This window comes from Nothobranchius furzeri, chromosome 11 (assembly GCF_043380555.1).
Source record: "Nothobranchius furzeri strain GRZ-AD chromosome 11, NfurGRZ-RIMD1, whole genome shotgun sequence".
Taxonomy (NCBI): Eukaryota; Metazoa; Chordata; class Actinopteri; order Cyprinodontiformes; family Nothobranchiidae; genus Nothobranchius; species Nothobranchius furzeri.
In genome coordinates this window covers 27,562,116-27,580,928 of record NC_091751.1, presented here as the reverse complement: position 1 = coordinate 27,580,928, position 18,813 = coordinate 27,562,116, and the positions used below count along the sequence as shown (strand labels likewise).

The window sequence follows — 18,813 nt, the reverse complement described above, 5'->3', positions numbered from 1 at the left end:
ATAATTTACTTCTGGAAAAAGGTAGAATTCTGGATTATGTTTTGGTATCTTGTGGTGGGAGGATGATGGACCAAGACAGAGCTGAGCTGAAAGGCAAGTCTTTTAATTTACTAATTCCCTCATCTGACCATAGACCCCATTGGGCACTGTAGAGCGTAACAGCGTTACCACCATATTGGATGGGTGTCCTCACTCTCCCAACTATGCCTGTAATTTGTACAACCTACGGTTGCAACAACCGGCGCACTATTGAAAACAGATCATGAAGGACTTTTCCAAGCCTTCCTGTTGGGATTTTATATTTAAATTTTTTAATATTATTTAATTTAATTATATTTATATTTTAACTATCACGCCATACCATGTGTCTGATGTGGGAAGACGTAATGAAGTTTGTTTTTTAGTTGGATAAACACCTTCCTCAGGAGAAATGCACTTGGGCCAAATGGAGACCCATCAAAGATGGCGGCCGGTCACTACAGCAGCTTCAACAGGAAGCGCCAGTCCACGGGGCATCTACGCATATAGGGAGCCTAAGTCTCCTCCCTTTCCGGTCAGTTCATGGGTCCCCGGACGAACGAAAAAGTGAATGCAAGTCAACAGGGCTAAAAACGCTATTTTCTAATCCGATTTGCCTTAGACCCTGGATCGCACATATGTTGTACTGCAATTTAAATGAAAACTATTGATGGGTGTTTTGACCACGCCTGTCACGTACTTTGAGATTTATCAGCTTGTAAAAGTTTGTAATTTGACCGACTACATCAGCACGTCGCATATGTAACGTCACCACATAATCTCCTCTCCCCTAGTGTAGCTTCTACTTACCACATGGCCAGATTTATGGTGGTTCTTTCCTCCTGTGGGAAGGATTTAAAGTTTGCTGAACTTACAGCCATTTTCCCTCTGTTTTTCTCCATGCCTAGTCCGATGACGTCACTTTTGTGGTGCACATTTGTAGTCCTGAACTTATTTTCACACAGAACCTAAAATAGCGTTTCCCCCCCCATTCAAAAATAAATGTGTTCTTGGTATCAAAATGCACATTTAAAATTCACGGACATCATATGTGAAATCCATGAAACATAACACGGAATTAGAAAATAGCGTTTTTAGCCTGTTGACTTGCATTCATTTTTCCATTTATTTCAGGGACCTATGGTCCGGAAGTAGATGGGCATGACTTAGGCTCCCAAAATGTCTGTGCACCTGAAAGTATGGGTGTTTCTCAATGTCAAGGCGTCTGGCCTTGCGAGGTGATGTCTTGCAAGGCCAGGCGCCTTACTTACAAGGACGCTGTCCTTCCTTGGTCAAAGAAAACGGTGAAATGGAACAGACTTGTATCACGTTACTGCGGCTTCCACGGCAGTCACGTAACGTCACGTGACACGGGAGATAATGTTTTATTTTATACGTATTAGTTTCAATATAAATATATAATGAGCTTTTTACTTTTTAAATTGTGTATATATTTGTTAAATAAAATATATAAGTGAGTTACTACCCGCTAGCCACCGAAGCTGCAACTAATAAGCAACTAACCATAGATAACTTCTTTGGATATACAAAAAACATTTTAAATTAGTTGACTTACTTTTAAACTTGAAATTTGCCCCGAAGTAGCTGCTGGCTTCTGACCCACCATCCTTTTGAAAATACTGCAGTGTATTCTGGGTAATTTTTGACCAAGGCTAGGCTACAAGGCACCTCTCGTGTATCCTTGCTCAGCTAGCTAAACGGCTAACAAACGGAGAACAGACACCTTGGTAGAACACGAACACTGTAACACGCCCTGGCGGCTCCTGATGACGCATCTCCTATGCAACCGGGACGGGGCCAAGACATCAAGGCAAGGTTACTCGGCATTGAGAAACACCCACATTTGGCTCACGACCAAAGAGGTTCTAGCTTCAGGTTGTCTATATTTGACCCTGTTTCCTCGTGTTGACTTGATTTACCTCTGCTCGTCATGAATAAAACTAACTCTTTAAATAAGAAAAATTATTATTAATTCAACACAATTATTGTACAGTTTGCATTTGTGTGATTGTTTTCTACTTTATTAAATACATGTTTCCCTGTCTGGGTCCTCTGAAGGTGTGTTTATGACCAGTCTCAGTTTATACAATTGCTAGAATATTTCACACATGCCTCTTATGGAAACATATTAGTGAATCTATCAGCCCCATAGTCCCTATCTAATTCCCCTTTGGGACTAATAAAGTATAAGCATCCCTCTGGGATTCATAAAGTATCTTTGAATTTGAATTGAATTTAATTGAATCTCACTTTCATCTTAGGAGCATTAGCTCATTTCATTGTTCCAGCTGAGTTTGTGTCAGTGTTCGGTGTACCGTATGCCGTATGCCGTGGCACGAAACTGAGACTGACTGCAACAGATGGGAGGTTCGGCATGGGCAGAGTGCCCTCCACCTGTTCTGACACCTGTCACGAGAAAATAAGATTGCTTATGTTCTTGTTTTGTTTATGTGTTTAAATAGCAAAATAAGATAAAGACAAAAAAAATGTTGTGTTTTAGCACCAAATTAGAAATGAAACTCTTTGGCACTTGTCCCAATACACTGTAAAAAATGACTTCTAAGAAATTTTATGGGAAAAAAGCCTAATTTTTAGACATTTCATCTTGTTTTATGTGTAAAAAGTAGTGATGGGAATTCCGGCTCTCTAAAAAGAGAGTTATCTTTTGGCTCAGCTCACCAAAAAGAGCCGGCTCTTTCGGCTCCCAAGTGGCTCCTCAGATTTTCTGTTGCGTAGAGTACATTTATAACCAAAATAATGCTAAACTATATGTAAAATAATTTACTAATGTAAAAAAAGCAATATATCAAATATTTATCATTTCTATGGATTTAATAACTGAACACTAAGAAATCTCCACTTTCCGACTGCTGGCGCTCATTTTCTCACCGTCTTCGTCGTGCTCTCCTCCCTCTCGCTCGCCTTTTTCCTCCTCCTCATTCCCTCTCGTCTCCCTCCTCCCCCATGTGCTCTGCTGTGTGTCTGTCTGAGTATGATCCTCCCTCTTCCCTGCCCCTTCTGCTCTGTGTGTGGACAGTCTGGACACACAGTTACACATGTTGACCAATCGCCTGTAGCTTTCACCAAGGCAGGGGGGGGAGGGGGGAGGGGAGGGGACAGCTCCCAATGACGAGCCGGCTCCCGTCGTTCACTTCAAAGAGCCGGCTCTTAGAGCCAGTTCGTTCGCGACCGACACATCACTAGTAAAAAGAAAAGAAAAAATTCTCTAGAAAAATATCAGTTCCTACAATACGGTAAAGTTTCTTGTTTTGAGTAAAAAAGAATCTGCCCATGGGGTAAGCAAGTTTCTTGGCTAGAATTCTTAAAACTAGCAAAATGACATGAAATTCCATTTATTAGCTAGTTTTATGAATTCTAGTAAAGAAACTTTTGCTTACCCCATTGGCAGATTCCTTTTCACTCAAAACAAGAAGCTTTGGACCATATTTAAAGGTATGCGGAGGATGTTTCTGAATTTCAGGAAAGAACAATGCTCTGCACTTTTTGAAAAAAAAAAATGCACATGAGAGAGAACGTCCCGTTATCCTCGTGCTCACTCTGTTTACAAGTTGCTGCCGGCCTAGCAGCTAACTTCTTCTAGCAGTAATCTGTAAGAAATTTCTCCAAATAGCATGCCGAACTTAAGTTTACTTGTCAAGCAGAAAATCAGGGCTTGAAAGGCTTGGAACCAGGCTTCTGTAGTGTGCATGTGCAGGAAATGAAAACTAACGAGCAACAAGCTCGTACAACATTGGACTTGTGTGAATGATTCACCAGAATAATTGACGATTATAGACAGATTATCCACCCAGAAGAAAATGATCCTCCACATTACCTTTAAGATTATTTAAAAATAAGATAAAATGTGTAATAATGAGGCATTTAAAACCTTAGAAATTAGTTTTTGCAGTGATTTGCCTGTCGTGATTATTGCATACACACAAAATAGAAACACAACAAATTGTCTTAAATCTGAATTCTGACTTATTATGATGTTTCTTAGCATAATAACCAAGAGGCGGAATGAACCTGGCTCTAATTATTACTTCTGAACGGCCTTACTGTGTACATTGTGTCATGGTGGTGGCATCTCCGGGTAGAGATGGCCATCTGTTCCTTCTCAGTATATGTTTTAAGGGAGGCTCCACACCATGGATGACTGCCTAACAAACAACAGTGAAGTAAATCCACCTAAGGAGAGTGGCCTAACCTTCATTTGACTGGGAAATGGCCCGAGGCATCATTTACCAGGAACCTCACACCGCCTGCAGTATGTGCTGCTTGCAAGTGCTTGCTCATCGTAACACCGGAGGAGACAATTACAAAGCAGGCGGACATAGAATAGCGCTGCCTTTGAAATTATTTGGAGCAGTTTGCAATGCAGAGACAGGGCCAACAGCTTGGCAGAGATGGCCTTGACTCATGGAAATTATTGCTTCATGGCTGTAATGGAAACGTGGTTTTGGTAGAGAATGCAGTTATAATAAGTTAGCTGAGTTAGTTCAGTTAGTATTTAATAACAATAGTTTGACAAACAAAACAAAAAACTGAGTTGTGATGAAGGCTGGGCAATTCACTATCACTGTATCATTTGTAGCATTATTTTGATGTTTAGTTACCACAGCACATCTTTTTAAAGACTAACTAAACCCCCAAAATAACAATTTATTTAGCTAATAAACTGTATAATTGGGCCTTTACAAATGCAATCTTTCTGTGCATTTTTGACATGTTTGTATAAACTTGATTAAATCTAGAAAACGTCTTAGTGCTGTCCCCGTGGCAGAACAGCGGCTACAGCATTTTAATCTTGTGATTGACTGGGGCTGGAACAATTTCACATCATCGGTACAGTCTCCTCCCACTCCCCTCTCTCCTAGGATGGAAATTCTCCACATTTGGCCACTCTGTGCATACTGACAACGCCCACTTTCATAGCATTTTTCAAATCTTGACTAGGGGTGGAGTTACATTTTCTGATGGTGTGCAGTCTCTCTTTAACATTCATACAATGACCAATGATAGCCTTCTCTGGGCTGCCACCTTGAGGGTCATAATGAACTTAGGAGCTAAGTTGTCTAACCCCTCCTTTCCACTGGAGCCGTCAGCAGCAACTTACCGCAGCAGCACGTCTTGCTCGCGTATGCTGCTGCTTGGCCCTTCCCACGAGACGCGAAGCAGCAGGGGAGCAGCTGTCACCGACCGAGCACGAAGTCACGCAACATTAGCAAAATCACGTGTGACTTCGTCAGTAAACACAACAAGCAGGAGTAATCACTTCAGTATAGATATTACCCGTCAAAAGCAAACATCTGTATTTTTTTTCCAAATGTTTCTGACATCTGTACTTTTTGTGGTTGTAAGGGAGAAACTATTGAACATGTTTCTGTTGATTGCTTTCATGTAACTTTGTTTTGGTTCCATTTACAAAGATACATTTCCAGAAAGTTACAAAAAATGTTTCTTTAAGCAAATATGAAATTCTTCTTATTGCTACTAACCCTCATTTATCATCCAATGAAAAATACATCATTAACTTAGTCATTATTTTAGCAAAATGTTATTTACATAAAATGATTTTTCAGAAAAGTACCCCCTCCTTCTATAATTTCAGAATTACAGACCTTATGAGATATTGGAAGAGCATTGAAAAATTAAAAAAGAAGAACAATAAACTATTAAAGACCATCAACTTATTTCATCATTTCAACTTAGACACAGCAGACCCCTAAGTGTTATGTTTCTAAGTTATTTATGTTTTCGTCAGTTTTTGTTTATTTCTTGTTTTTTTGTTTAATAGTTTCCTAATGTTGCATGTATGTTATTGCAATTGTAAACAACTGTAAAATGTGATCCATGGATATATTGAATGTATTTTCTGAATGAATTGACAAGTTAATAAAACCTGTTAAAAAATAATAATAATAAAGAAAATTAATCACTTAAGTAATCAACCTTTCATCGTCCATTATGGAAAAACTAAGGAGACCGCTAGCTAGGTGATAACTTTTTTTAAAAGTAAAGCAACCGGAAGGCAGTACGTTTCTTTATTCTGAAAATCTTGGGAAGCTTTGCTCCATTTCCGCGTCCGATTTCCTGTCTTTTCTTCCCCAAAAATGTTGAACTTGACCCATTTCAGATGCATAGCGCGTATAGAACCGGCGCGTAAGGGCCGCGACATGCTGCTCCTGAGACGTGGCCAACTCGCGCTGCTGACGGCTCCGGTGGAAAAGGTTCTGTTGACCACAGCGGTTCCTATCAGCAGCTTTGACGTGCTGCTGCAGTAACGTGCTGCTGACGGCTCCATCACGGCTCCGGTGGAAAGGAGGGGCGAGGCTTCATGCCTCTGGTAGGGTTACCCATGGCAAACAGGCCCTTGGTGAGGGATCAGACAAAGTGCATCCCACAGATCCCTTACGAAGAAAAACATAAATGTAAGCAGTGTTCTCCCGCCTGGACGCAGGTCACCGGGTCCCCCATCTGGAGCTAGGTCTGAGGGTGAGGCATGCAAATCCATCTTATGGACACTGGGCTATTTAAATCAGAAGATTGGAACTTTTTAATGCAGGGATTTAGATAACACTTTGTATAAACTGAGAGACAAGAGAAGAGAGAGAGACCTTCAAACGTTTAAGATGATTTATTACTAAATAATTTTAAACAATTTAAACAATACAAACTCCCTAATGATGGATGTTCTGCTTAAATGAGGTGTGAGATGGTTGGTGTATGTGAATGAGTGTCATTCAGAACTCTCATATCCGTAGAGGCTAAGTCTGAGTGGGAGATGATGTTTTGCTCCTAAATGATCAGAGTTTCACCAGGGTAGTCATAAACACATGAGACGCCATTTTGTCGCATCCACATACCCTTGGAATGAGACCTCCGTCTGGATCCGGATGCCAGGTCCACAGACCCTCCTCTGGTACCGGAGCCGATGAAACAGCGTCGACAGTACGACAAACCAGTCTTTGGATAGTCTCCAGGTAAAAAGCGACAGGTGGTTTCACTGCTTCAAAAGGGGACCCTCCTTGGGTCAGCGAGTTCAGCTTTTATTCTGAAAGGAACCGTTGCTTGGTTGGTAAAAACAACAGATTTTTCCCAGCTTGGTGGTTTTCAGCTTAAAAAGTGAAGTACAGATGGCCGGTCCAATACTCCGCTTAGCATGCGTTGAACTCAGTGAGATCTTGAGAACTGAACTTAAGATGGCGTTGGAACTGTTTTATTAATCTGGATGTTTTGAATTCTGGTCGAATCAAAGCTGGCAGATTTATAAACACCACAGAGACTATGCCATGCTTCAGACTAGGAAGGTTCTGATTGGATCAGCAACAACAATGTGTCATGCGGTTGTTTACCTTACGTGTGTCAGTGTGTCTAGTGAACTAGAATAAGTCATATTACTTCTTAAAAACATATTAATCATGACATTGTGATTTCACAGATCGGTCACATTGTATTATTGACTAATAGTTGTTTTGATTAGCTTTATTAAAAATAGAGTTCTTTGATTTAATAAAAGAAAAGAGTCTCTTCATTTTCTGTCTTCTTTTGCTGGAAAGTAAACAGTTTAGAAGCAAATGCATGACCTTGAGGCTGTCTCATGCACCCTGGCGCTGTGTCAAAGGCAACTGTGGATAGAGGTTAAATAACCTTGGAGGAATAGCTTCTTCATCACGTTACATTGGCGAGCGCCTGGTGGCCAGACTTTCAACTATGGAGCCTGTCCCTAAGACGAATAAAGACGTGGGTCTCCCTTCCCATGGGTGCACCACTCATGGGAGGGGGCAAAGAGTCAGGTGCATTGTGTGATGGATGGTAGCTGAAGGTGGGAAACTTGGCGGTCTGATCCTCGGCTACAGGAGCTCTTGGTACGTGAGTCTGAGTTGGTAGGTGAGCCCAGATAAGCGTAAAATAATGGATGGATGGATGGATGGATGGACAATGACCAAAGTTCTCACATATCGATGGTGGCTTGTACTCACACAGATTTAGTTCTTAGAAATTAGGGATCACTTTAAATAATTTAACTACCAATTTTTCATTTAATTCGACTCAGGTTATAATTGTGTTTAACACAAAAAGTCAGCAGACATCTCAGGCATCTCCTAGGTCTCCTTAGGATTGTTATTATACCACCATCCTGTGGTGTTTAACAGTATTACACAAATTAAGGTGGTATAATAATGTTTAATTCCGCAATCATGACTTTGTTTAATAAAATAATTTTTTTCTGTCTGTAAATTTTGAATTTTATCCATAAGAAGTTTTAACAGGTAAGAAAAAGCAACATACACGTAAAACCACACTTCCCATGATGCTTCACAATTTTCCCTAGTTCCTGTTGTCACGTGACAGGCAACTATGGCTTCCTTCTCGCAGTGACAGAGGGTCACTATTGAAAACAAGGCAAAAATTAAAGTTGTAGCCTTTTATTTACCCCTTCACACCAGTAGGATTTACGATGCAGAAGATAAAGTCTCTTATGGCCCGTCAGGTGAGCAAGGCAGGTTCTTAATAAGCGACCAGCTGGCCGTTTGTGTCTGACAGCTGCAGGTAGCATGATAGCTAATGAAGCTAACAGCTAATTTGACAGCTCATCGTATTGCTCCTTAACGGCCACAGTCATGAGGAGAAAACTTAATCTTCTATCTGCTACATCACAGCTATGACGCATTTGTTTGGCGTATAAGTACATTTTTTATTTGCACGGAGGCGCTTTGTAATAGGTGTGCATCAGATAACTGTGCACAATGAGAACTGGCCGGTGAGGGAAGTTCTCAGCTTGCACGAGCAGTAAGGTTAGACCCACCGGTTTATTGGACCCCGGCTTTTAAAAATCTGTCCGCCAGTTCCACTTTTTGCCAAATGCTGCTGTTTGCTAAGAATAATAAGCTGTCTGACAACGGGAGCGAGTGACATCACGGTACAGGGTTATTTGATGTTTGTGACGTGATTCTGATCGGTGTTTTTGTTGGTGTCAGGGTCTGAAAAGTCCCCAAGAGAGTATGGCAGACCTGAGTCCTGTGGAGAACCTGAGGATCCCGAGCAAGGTAATCTTCATGTACAAGCTGAGACTGGTGGCTGAAGAGCATTCATTGTCAGTGTTATTGTTTTGGGTGGGGGGATGGAGTGGAGCTTTATTGACATCAGAAATTCAAAACTTATGGAATCTATGGTATCGTGTCTGGATATTATAATGCTAACAATACATCAGTTCCAACTAAATGTGTTTTGGCAAGTGTGTTGTTTTCCTTGTCTTTAGCTGTTGTATCAATTTATCATTTATGTCATAATGTCTTAAATTTACAATCAATGCTAGGCCTGTCACTATTATTGCTTTCTAAAACGAGTGTAAATATCCAGGTGGATGGCTCGTGGATGAGTCTGTGAATGTTAAGTGACAGTGTGATGTAGATCTGTTCGCATTTTCTAATTCTTGAGTTTCACCGTCTATTTTCTATCAGAAGCTAACGCTGGAGATAGGTGTAGGAGACTATCTTCATGTACAGCCTGCATGAAAAACTCAGAGTGACTGGTTATAAACAGAAATAAGATTTTAAAAATGGCTTTTCTGTGGTCTCTAGCAAGAATAAGTGCCTTGTATGTAGTATTCTGGGAAATAAAGTTCTGGTGCTTGTGTTTGAGGAACTAGAAGTGAGCCATTTTCAGAGGAGGGCTTCAGACGACAGGATTTAGAGTCTTGTTTCCTGATATTTGACCATCTCTCCTCTGATTTGCTAACATCAATGTGACTCTACCACTGACTCTGCATGCTCTGCAACATTGATGCTCTATCTCCATACATAACACAAGCCTGGAGGGGTTCTGCTGGGTGGTGGAGTTGTTAATGCTAACGGTTAGCTTTTGCTTCTGCTAGCCGAGACTTTCTCTTCTGTTTTCTGGATGCTAAACCAACAACAACCTTCCCCGTGTACAGCTAATGCAGGAGAGAGGTGTTGGAGACTGTTTTATGTTTAGCCTGCATTAAAAACTCTGAGTGATGGATTATAATCCAACACAATAATTAAAAAACTGTTTTCAGTGAAAGAGAACTTTAAAAAGCAGAAGAAGAAGAAGAAGAAGAAGAAGAAGACCAAAATGAATTGACAGTTTTTATGTCAGTTTTTCTGGTGTTATGCTTTCTTTACATGTAAATTAGTCATATGTTCACATTGTTCTCAGACAGTTGTGTAGGAAATCATACAGCTCATGTTTGTATAACCTAGGAACATGTAGCATCACAGATGGAGGGAAATAAAATCTCCACACTGTATTTTCTTGTTCTGACAGGTTTAAAACTGCCACGCTTTCTTACAGGAACTGTTAGTCATACTTAAGTTGATCAAATGAAGTTTGTTGAGCTCTGACAGAGCAAAGCCGCAGAGTGGCTCCATGAAGTGAGGAACCACCTCATACCTCAGTGCACCGCTAGCTTCCCACTCTGACTTTTAACTTCTGTGCAACGTGACTTAGTACAGTTTGCATGCTGACAAACTTTATTCGTTCACATGGATGTGTGAAATCAGTTCAGCTGATGGAAGCAAACATCTGATTTCTCTTATAGCTTTTATTTAGCTTTGCTTGGTCTGAATGGTCTATTTATTCTGGGATCTTCTGATGTTGTTCCACATTGTTTGTTGATCTTACAACTGTTGGTACTTAAAGGGATTTGCTCCATTGTCAGGTAGTTTATGATGGTTAAAGGGGAACAAGGCAGTTTTTACATGATTTTAGCATCCCCTATATGAAACTAGGATTGGGACAACATTACATTTAACTTGTTACATGTTTTGTAACTGTGACTTTTGTTTTGTAACACGTAACTTTTGTTTTGTAACATATAACTTTCCATTTTGTAACGGGTAAGTTTACTTTTGTAGCATGTAATTCTTATTTTGCAACATGTGACTTTTGTACGTAACATGTAACTTTTATTTTGTAACTTGCAGAAAAAAATCAGTGTACAAGTTTCAAATCACAACTTTCATAACACAAATCTTAGTCTACAGTTACAAAACTTGAAAACATTTTGTCGAAATTCTAGCTTGCTTCCAACAGGAATTGTCTTTGACAGTGTAAAGGATGAGTAGTTTACATCTTACTTATGAACCATAAAATGTGAGATTCCATAGAAATATGAAATATCATTCTGATGGATCTTTGAATATTTTAACAAGAAGATCAGAACTTTTTATTGCAGGGATTACTTGACACTTCGTATTAACTCAGAGGAAAGAGAGAGAGAGTCAGGTTTATAATAGTTAAGAAATTTATTTCTACACAATTTAAATAAGACTAACTTAAACACTGTGTACTGATGGACTAAGGTGGAGTGAGACGTGAGAGGATGGTGTACGTGTGGAATGTTATTATCAGAACCTTAGGATCCGGAGAAGCATTTAGTTCTGAGTGGGAGGGAATGTTTCGCTCTAAACTTTAGTAGGAGATTTATAACACATGAAAAGCCATCTGTCGGTCTACGTACCCCAGGGGAAGCCTCTGTTAGATCCAGAATGTCGAGGTCCTCTTGGACTCTCCTTGGAACCGAAGCCGGTAGAAAAGCAGCGGTGCCGACCAAACTAGTCTTGGAATGCTTCCAGGTCACGACAGGTTCATTGGCGTCAGCGAGACCCTGAAGGGGTCGTGAGGTTCAGATTTTATTCTGAAGGAACCGCTGCGGTCAGGTGTAACTTGCAACAGATTTTATCCAGCTTGTCGAGGTTCTTTTGGCTGAAGAGGAAGTCCAGATGGCCTGTCCGAGACCTCTCTAGAACGCTTTGAACTAAAGAAAAGGTGGCGTGGAATAGTTTTTATAATTTTCATATTTTGGTTTACTGGCGAATCAGAATTTGACATGCAAAAGATGGTTTATACAAACACCACAGAAAATCACACCTCGCGCCAGAAACGAAGGTTCTGATTGGATCAGACAAAAGGAAATGTGTCGTGTGACTTTAGCATTACGTGTCCTCAGTGTGTAGTGCAAATGTCCAGCATCATAATTACTTGTAAAATACTACTGATCACAGGATTATAATATCAAGTAATAACATTGTCATTTCACAGATTGATTGAACATCGGGCTCACATTATTATTGGTAAAAACAAAGTTGTTTGCTTATGTATTTATCAAAAGAGAGTTCTTTGTCTTCGTCTTGAGCTGTAACAGAGGTGAAGCAGTTCAGATGAGCAGAGTGCATGAAAGACCTTGGCCACTATCTCATGTAGATTAGCCTGTCAGTGACAAAATATCTCTGCTCGAGCAGACGCAGCAGTTCATGACCTTTAGGTCAAAAACATGACATTCATGACGCTACAGTGTTGATAAAATATCAATGTTGCAGAGCAAACGGAGTCAGTGATAGAGTCATGTTGCTGTTAGCCAATCAAAAGTGAGATTTCCAAATATCAGGAAACAGGGGTCCAAATCCTGCCGTCTGAAGCTCAAGTCTGAGCTGGTTCACTTCTTGTTCCTGAAACAGATGCACCAGAGCTTTTTTCCCCCAGAGTATGACTTACAACGCATTAATTTCAACTATAGAGACCCCTGCAAATGTATATAAAATATAAGTGAAGTTAATTCTGTAGCTTCAGTGTAGCCAGGAGACCATCCACCCACCTGCCTGCACATCATTTGAACTGCTTCATCCGCACTAGGGACTAAAAGAGCTGGTGTTTCATTTCAGGAGTCATTGGGCGAGAGGTGGGGATGCCCCTGAAAGTTCTGAAGTTCATCACTGGAACACACAAAGACAAACTTAAAAAAGAAAAGCACACACTCACTGACACGGCCAAGTCTCCACTACCCTAGCATGCATGTTTTGGTCTACTGGAAGAAGCCAGAGTACTCAGAGAAAAGTGTACACATGCATAGTGTGAACATGCTAAAACCACACCGACACTAGGAGATCGTGGGTTCAAATCCACGGTCGGGTCATACCACACACCAACCTCCCCGCTTCACAATCAGCATTAGGGGTTGGGTTGGGGGCTTAAATCATTAAATATAGTTCCTGAGCGCAGCCATTGCTGTAGCTCATTCGCTCACTCCCTACCGGGATGGGTCTAATCCGGAGATTTCCACAGTGTGTGACGATGACCAATGGGACTTTAACTTTATCTACTCTCTTTAGTGCATTTGATGAAGCATTAATAAAGTATTAACAACTGCTTAATAATAATGTTAACAATAAGTAATGCATTACTAAGGACAGACTTACTTGTAACAGACTTGATAGTCTAGTGGTTATAGTACCAGACTGGCAGGTAGTTTTGTGCAGGTTTGCATCCTGGTCCGAGCCGTAACTTTTTCCTTCTTTTGCTAACTGCCCTTGCTAGCTTAATGTTTTCAACCTTTATTGGTAAACTGTTTAAAGAGTGAGGACTAATCTTTGCTTATTTAGCCAGTGTGAGCCCATGTGAGGTGAGCAGAGTAAATCAAATAAATGTTGCTTGGAAAGGACCAAATTCAAACATGTTTGAACAGGACAAGAAACAAGACACAAAATGATTAGCAGAAAAAAAACCCTGAAATATAAAAAAGATGAAATCTGCTTCATTTGGCTATAACAGGGCGTTAAACTGGCGTCGGTCCACGGCAAAACGAGATGAAAGGCAGATGCATTAACCACTGGATTACCAATCCCAATACAACAGTTTACTTGCCTACGATGCTGTTGTAGGAGTGTTTTGTCAGAGTGGGCGTGGGTGGAGTTTCACTGAAACTAGCCGTTTCATTTCCGGGTACAAATTCAGGCTGATTAAAATAACTTATATTTAAGATAAAATGACATTTCAGTAGTGCCAATGGTCATATTTTGTCATACTGTGCCTACTTTTGTTCTCAAAGGTTGAAAGTAGCATGATCTGGCTCCTTTAAAGTTCCGCACCGTGACAGTCTGAGATCTTAGGACCACCAACTAAGACCCAGGGAGACAGGTCTGGAGTGGTGTCCCCCAGGGTGTGGAATCAGTTGCTTCCATCTTTATGTTTCCTTGACTTAAAAAAAAAAAAGCAGCTGAAGACATTTAGATTTGCTTTAAGTAGACTTGAGCTTCATGCCACCTTTTATCTCTTGTGTTTTCTGGGCATTTATTTAATTTTTATTGGAGCACTTAGTAATAACAGAGTGTTTATAAATAAAGACGACTACCTATGACATCTGATACAACACAATTCCTCAGAGGTGATTCTCTTTTCCTATAAATCCCTTCAGAAGGCTCCAGACTACAATTAACAGCTTTTTAAACTCTCCCTGTTCCTAATCTGCTCTTTGGGTTCACAGTGAGAACACACATCCTGACTTCCAAATGTGGTTTACTAAAGGCTCCTCTTCCTTTTGTTTTTTCAGCCCTCTTCAGCTCTACGATGTACATTGCAGAGGCTGAACCCAACAAACACATTTGCCCGATTATTATTTGTTAGCTTGCGTGACTTCTAATTAATGGTAGCAGCGATGGTTTAGGCTTGCTTCACTCCCTTTGGTACCGAAATCTTTGGATTTGCTAAAACAAATGGATACAATCAGTAATGAAACTGGAATATTATTGAGGCATTTTAGAGATTGTGTTGAAAGTGTAGGTTCGAGGTGTTTTCTAACAGCGTCTTAAAACATGAAATATTCACCCAGCAACACAGAAAAATGTTCCAACGTGAACCTTAACCCTAAATCAAGTCTTTAAGGTAATAGACGGTGCCATCGGTGAAGGTCTTATGCAAAAGTAACACATGAAGGGATGAAAGAAGCTTCTAGATGGCTGCAAAAACACCTACAGGCTGTTATGGATGCGAAAACATTTCAAAGACTAATGACTTTGGTCATCTTACATTAGTCGTTTTTCTCTCTTTGATGTCTTGTTGTTCAGTAAATCTTGTTTTTTTAGAAGAGTTTGACTGATGTGTTTCATTACTGCAGATGACATATTAGATTCTCGCTACTTTCTGAGCAACACTTTTCACAAACAGACTAATAAAATAAGATGAACCAGTTATTGTTTACTCAGATTTAAATATGCATGCTTTTTTCTGTTTATCAGGTCTTTGTGCATCTTGTTCTAGAAGGTGTTTAGACTTGGACTGAACTGGTTTGAGGAAACTACTGAAGAAACGTTGAGAATCCTGAAACGACTGATCTGAGCATTTAATTACAAAAATGAATCTACTTGACTTTAATGAACAAACTTGAGATGTGGCGGTGGCCTCATCATCTATGCGATGCGGTGGCACAAAGTAAATTGAGTATATTTCATTGACATTAGAGGCTTCGTGCTTCAGGTAAAGACAGGGCGTGTAGTTATTTATTGTGATCTTTCTCGTTTCTCACCAGTAGGGGTCACCATCGACACACTCATTCTACCTTAACTAAAGGAGAGGTTTGTTTACTTGCTGGATAATATCATACAGAACTAACACAATAATCTGGATTATACTCTGGAGACATTTCTGTCTCACATCCACAAAAAGGAGCACAAATGAGTTTGGCAGGATGCAATCATCTTTTTAGATCTACTAACCAGAGCCAGACTGGCCACAGACTCGCACGTTAAACCTTGTATCACAGAAGCAGCGTGGTCCCACTTTTTAATCAATCACAGATCATTTTGAAAGGTATAAAAACTGCACACACTTCACACTCCAAGCAAAAATTCTATTACACTGTCCCTTGAATTAGATTGTCATGTTTGCTCTGTTTGTGTCCTATGTACCTAAAAACAAGCGTTTGAAGCAGTTTCCTGATACCAGATGAGAACATAAACCCAGTTAAATTATACTTTCAATGCTGATTACAAGAAAAGGTTTTAAATCTGTCCACTTAAAGGAAGAGTCTGAAGAGAGGAAGCTTGATGCTACTTGGTGCATGTCAGGATCGTTGTTTTCTCAGGACAGCTCTGTTGTTGAGCACTTTTGTCTGAACAGCTTGATGTTTTTTCCACGTTTAATCAACACTTCTCACAAATGTCTGCTTTGATTCCAGCACACTGAACGCAAACCGAGTCCCATTTCCAATTACACCATTCTGCTCGTTTTCGAGGATGAAGGATGGTTTGTCCCTCGGCCTACAGAGGAAAATGTGATCAAAGCCTCCCACCGGCTCCCGTTTTCTGGGTTTTCTGGCATGTTTTAAATCATGTTTTGCACAAGAACAGCAAAGCGAGCATGTGTTTTGTTTTGCGTGGGGAAGGTAGGGAATTATTTAACCCAGGGTGCCTCATAGTAATGAGTCATTCACTCTGAGATGCTTGAACTTTTGCAAGTCACTCTCTGCAAGTCCGACGCTGAGGGAGAAAAGAAAATTCTCACAGCAGCAGGAAATCTCCCCAGATCAGCCCCAGTGGCTTAGCAGGAGACACACTTTTGTCTTCCTCGTTCCTTTGTCTCTCCTCTCCCTCCTCCCTGCTGTAGCTTTGCTACGGGTGACTCATCCACCCCCCCACCCTCCTCTTTTTCACCCTCCCTCTCACTTCAGCTGATTTTTTGCACCCGCCCCTTTCTGATAACAGAGCGTGATCTCTCCTCACTTTTGGAGCTCACCCACACATTTCCCTGATGGCTTCAGTTCTCTCCTTTACCTGGTTTTAACACAGCAGCACACAACTATTCAAACACCTTTCCATCCTCTCTATTTTTTACATAAAAGACATAAATATTTAGTGTGTAGTAAATTCTGTGGATGTAAGTTAGCAATAGAGATGAGGCAGTTTCATGGTGAGCGCCCCTCAGACAGATTCAGTTACCGGCGTCCCACTTCGTCACCATAGAGGATGTGTGTGTAACACCGTTATGTCGACCAGGTTCTCCTGAAGGTGGCTGTTTAATGAAGCATAAAGGCTTCCACGGGTGTATCGATTGTATTTAGTCTCCAATTATGTCCTTCTATGTTCACCTTCTTACTGAGTGAGTTCAGAGCCTGTTTACTGTTGCATCACAGTTTAATGTGCCGATGAATTGCTGCATCAATTCTGAGCAAATTAAGAGTTGGCCTCGAACTACTTTACCTCCTAGCACAGTCAGGCTCAAAACATTATGTCACCAGGCTGTGACTGTTAGTGATTAATGGTGAATGGCATTCCCAAGGAAGTTCCCAGAAGGTCTTGAAACATTTACTATGATTTTCAGTTTTCCCACCTGAGTTGCAGGAGCTTGGTCTCATGCTGCTGACGTTTTTGACAACTTAAAAAAAAGAGTTTGAGGGTTGTTGCAGGTGTCTGGAACCCTTCTCACTGAGATGGAACGTGCCAGAAATGTTAAAGGGCACAGGGAGGGGTTTAGCCTAGAAATCAAGACAGAGCAGAAGGCAATAGGATTTCACGCAGGTCAGTCCAGCCATGCTCCATTAGAGCCTCGGCGGACCCGACTACTCTTGTGTCTTGCCAATCACATTGTATCATGCTCTATTGGCTTGGCGGACCAATCACAATGCTCTGTTGACTTGGCGGGCCAATCATATTGCTCTATTGGTTTGGTAGGCCAATCACAATGCTCTATTGGTTTGATGGGCCAATCACAATGCTCTATTGGTTTGGCGGACCAATCACAATGCTCTATTGGCTTGGCGGGCCAATCATATTGCTCTATTGGTTTGGTAGGCCAATCACAATGCTCTATTGGCTTGGCGGGCCAACCATATTGCTCTATTGGTTTGGCGGACCAATCACAATGCTCTATTGGCTTGGCGGGCCAATCATATTGCTCTATTGGTTTGGTAGGCCAATCACAATGCTCTATTGGTTTGGTAGGCCAATCACAACAAGTAGTGCTCGCTGCAGAACCACAAAGGCGGAGCGGCACCGGAGTCAGCCCCGCCCATTCCATCAGAGTCAATCCAATTCCTTCCATTTGTCATACTTGATAGCATTCTGGAACCAAAGAGGGTGTTATAGCTAATATCATCTAAAATGCAAGATTGAGGACGGAGTTGAGAGGTTAATTGAACCGTTTTTGCAAAGGTTTCATATAATTAAAAATCTAACTTTTGGATCCTTTTACCATGTGCTCCTCCCTCCCTCCTGCGGATACAGCTGGCTGAGCGCTACACATGGCTGCTCGCCCTGGGAAAACAGGATCCCAGCAGGACCGTGGGATAGTGGGCGGGATGATGCAACAAAGATGGCAGCAGCTCTTTTTGAAACTGCTTGGGCATCAACTTTGGACTATTTAGACCTTTCTTTGAGCCAAGAGCAGATAGAGGAACTTAAGTTGATTATTTAGAAAGAGGATTTGTTTGCGTCTGCTTCAACAAAGTATGGCAGACTGCCCTGTTGACTGACATCTGTAGCAAAGAGTACATCACATAGTTAGCTGTCTTATTCAGAGAAGATTTGAAAAACAACCATAGATTCCACCCTACAACTGAGCTCTGTCTATGGGTCATGGCCAGACTTTGTATTCACATAAATAGAATGGCATACCGAGCTAGGAGGGGGTTCGCTTTCACATAAAATTAGGATAAAAGGTTTGCAATGTTGTTTTTGGAGCCATGAAGCACACAGCTTCCTACTCTTCCAAGAGCAGTGGTGCTCCTCTCGCATCCAAACGCACTCACAGAAAACCGTCAGTCCTCACAACTGCAGCTCCACCCAGTCCGAGCTGCAGTCAGAGGAAATGTCTAAACTACAGCATCCAGATTGTCAGTGAATCGCTCATGCAGGAAGCCACTGCTGGCTGATTCTACCCACGCCAATCAGAGGCTTCCACTAGTAGGTAGGCGTGAGAGTGACATAACTTCATCCGGCCATCGGTCCACAGGTGGGTGGGTGTGGTCGGCTCAACGAG

General features: G+C 41.2%; 1 protein-coding gene across 2 annotated transcripts in view; it reads left to right on the top strand.

Annotated features, from left to right (window-relative positions):
- Positions 1 to 8,381: 8,381 nt before the first annotated feature.
- vps50 (VPS50 EARP/GARPII complex subunit) overlaps positions 8,382 to 18,813 on the top strand; it is a 224,695-nt gene continuing 214,263 nt past the window's right edge. For both annotated transcript variants that reach the window (XM_054744890.2, XM_054744888.2), the window contains exons 1-2: positions 8,382 to 8,536; positions 9,024 to 9,092. In XM_054744890.2, coding sequence (XP_054600865.1) covers positions 8,504 to 8,536; positions 9,024 to 9,092 — 102 coding nt within the window. In that variant the 5' untranslated portion in view covers positions 8,382 to 8,503. The remainder of the gene's footprint in view (positions 8,537 to 9,023; positions 9,093 to 18,813) is intronic.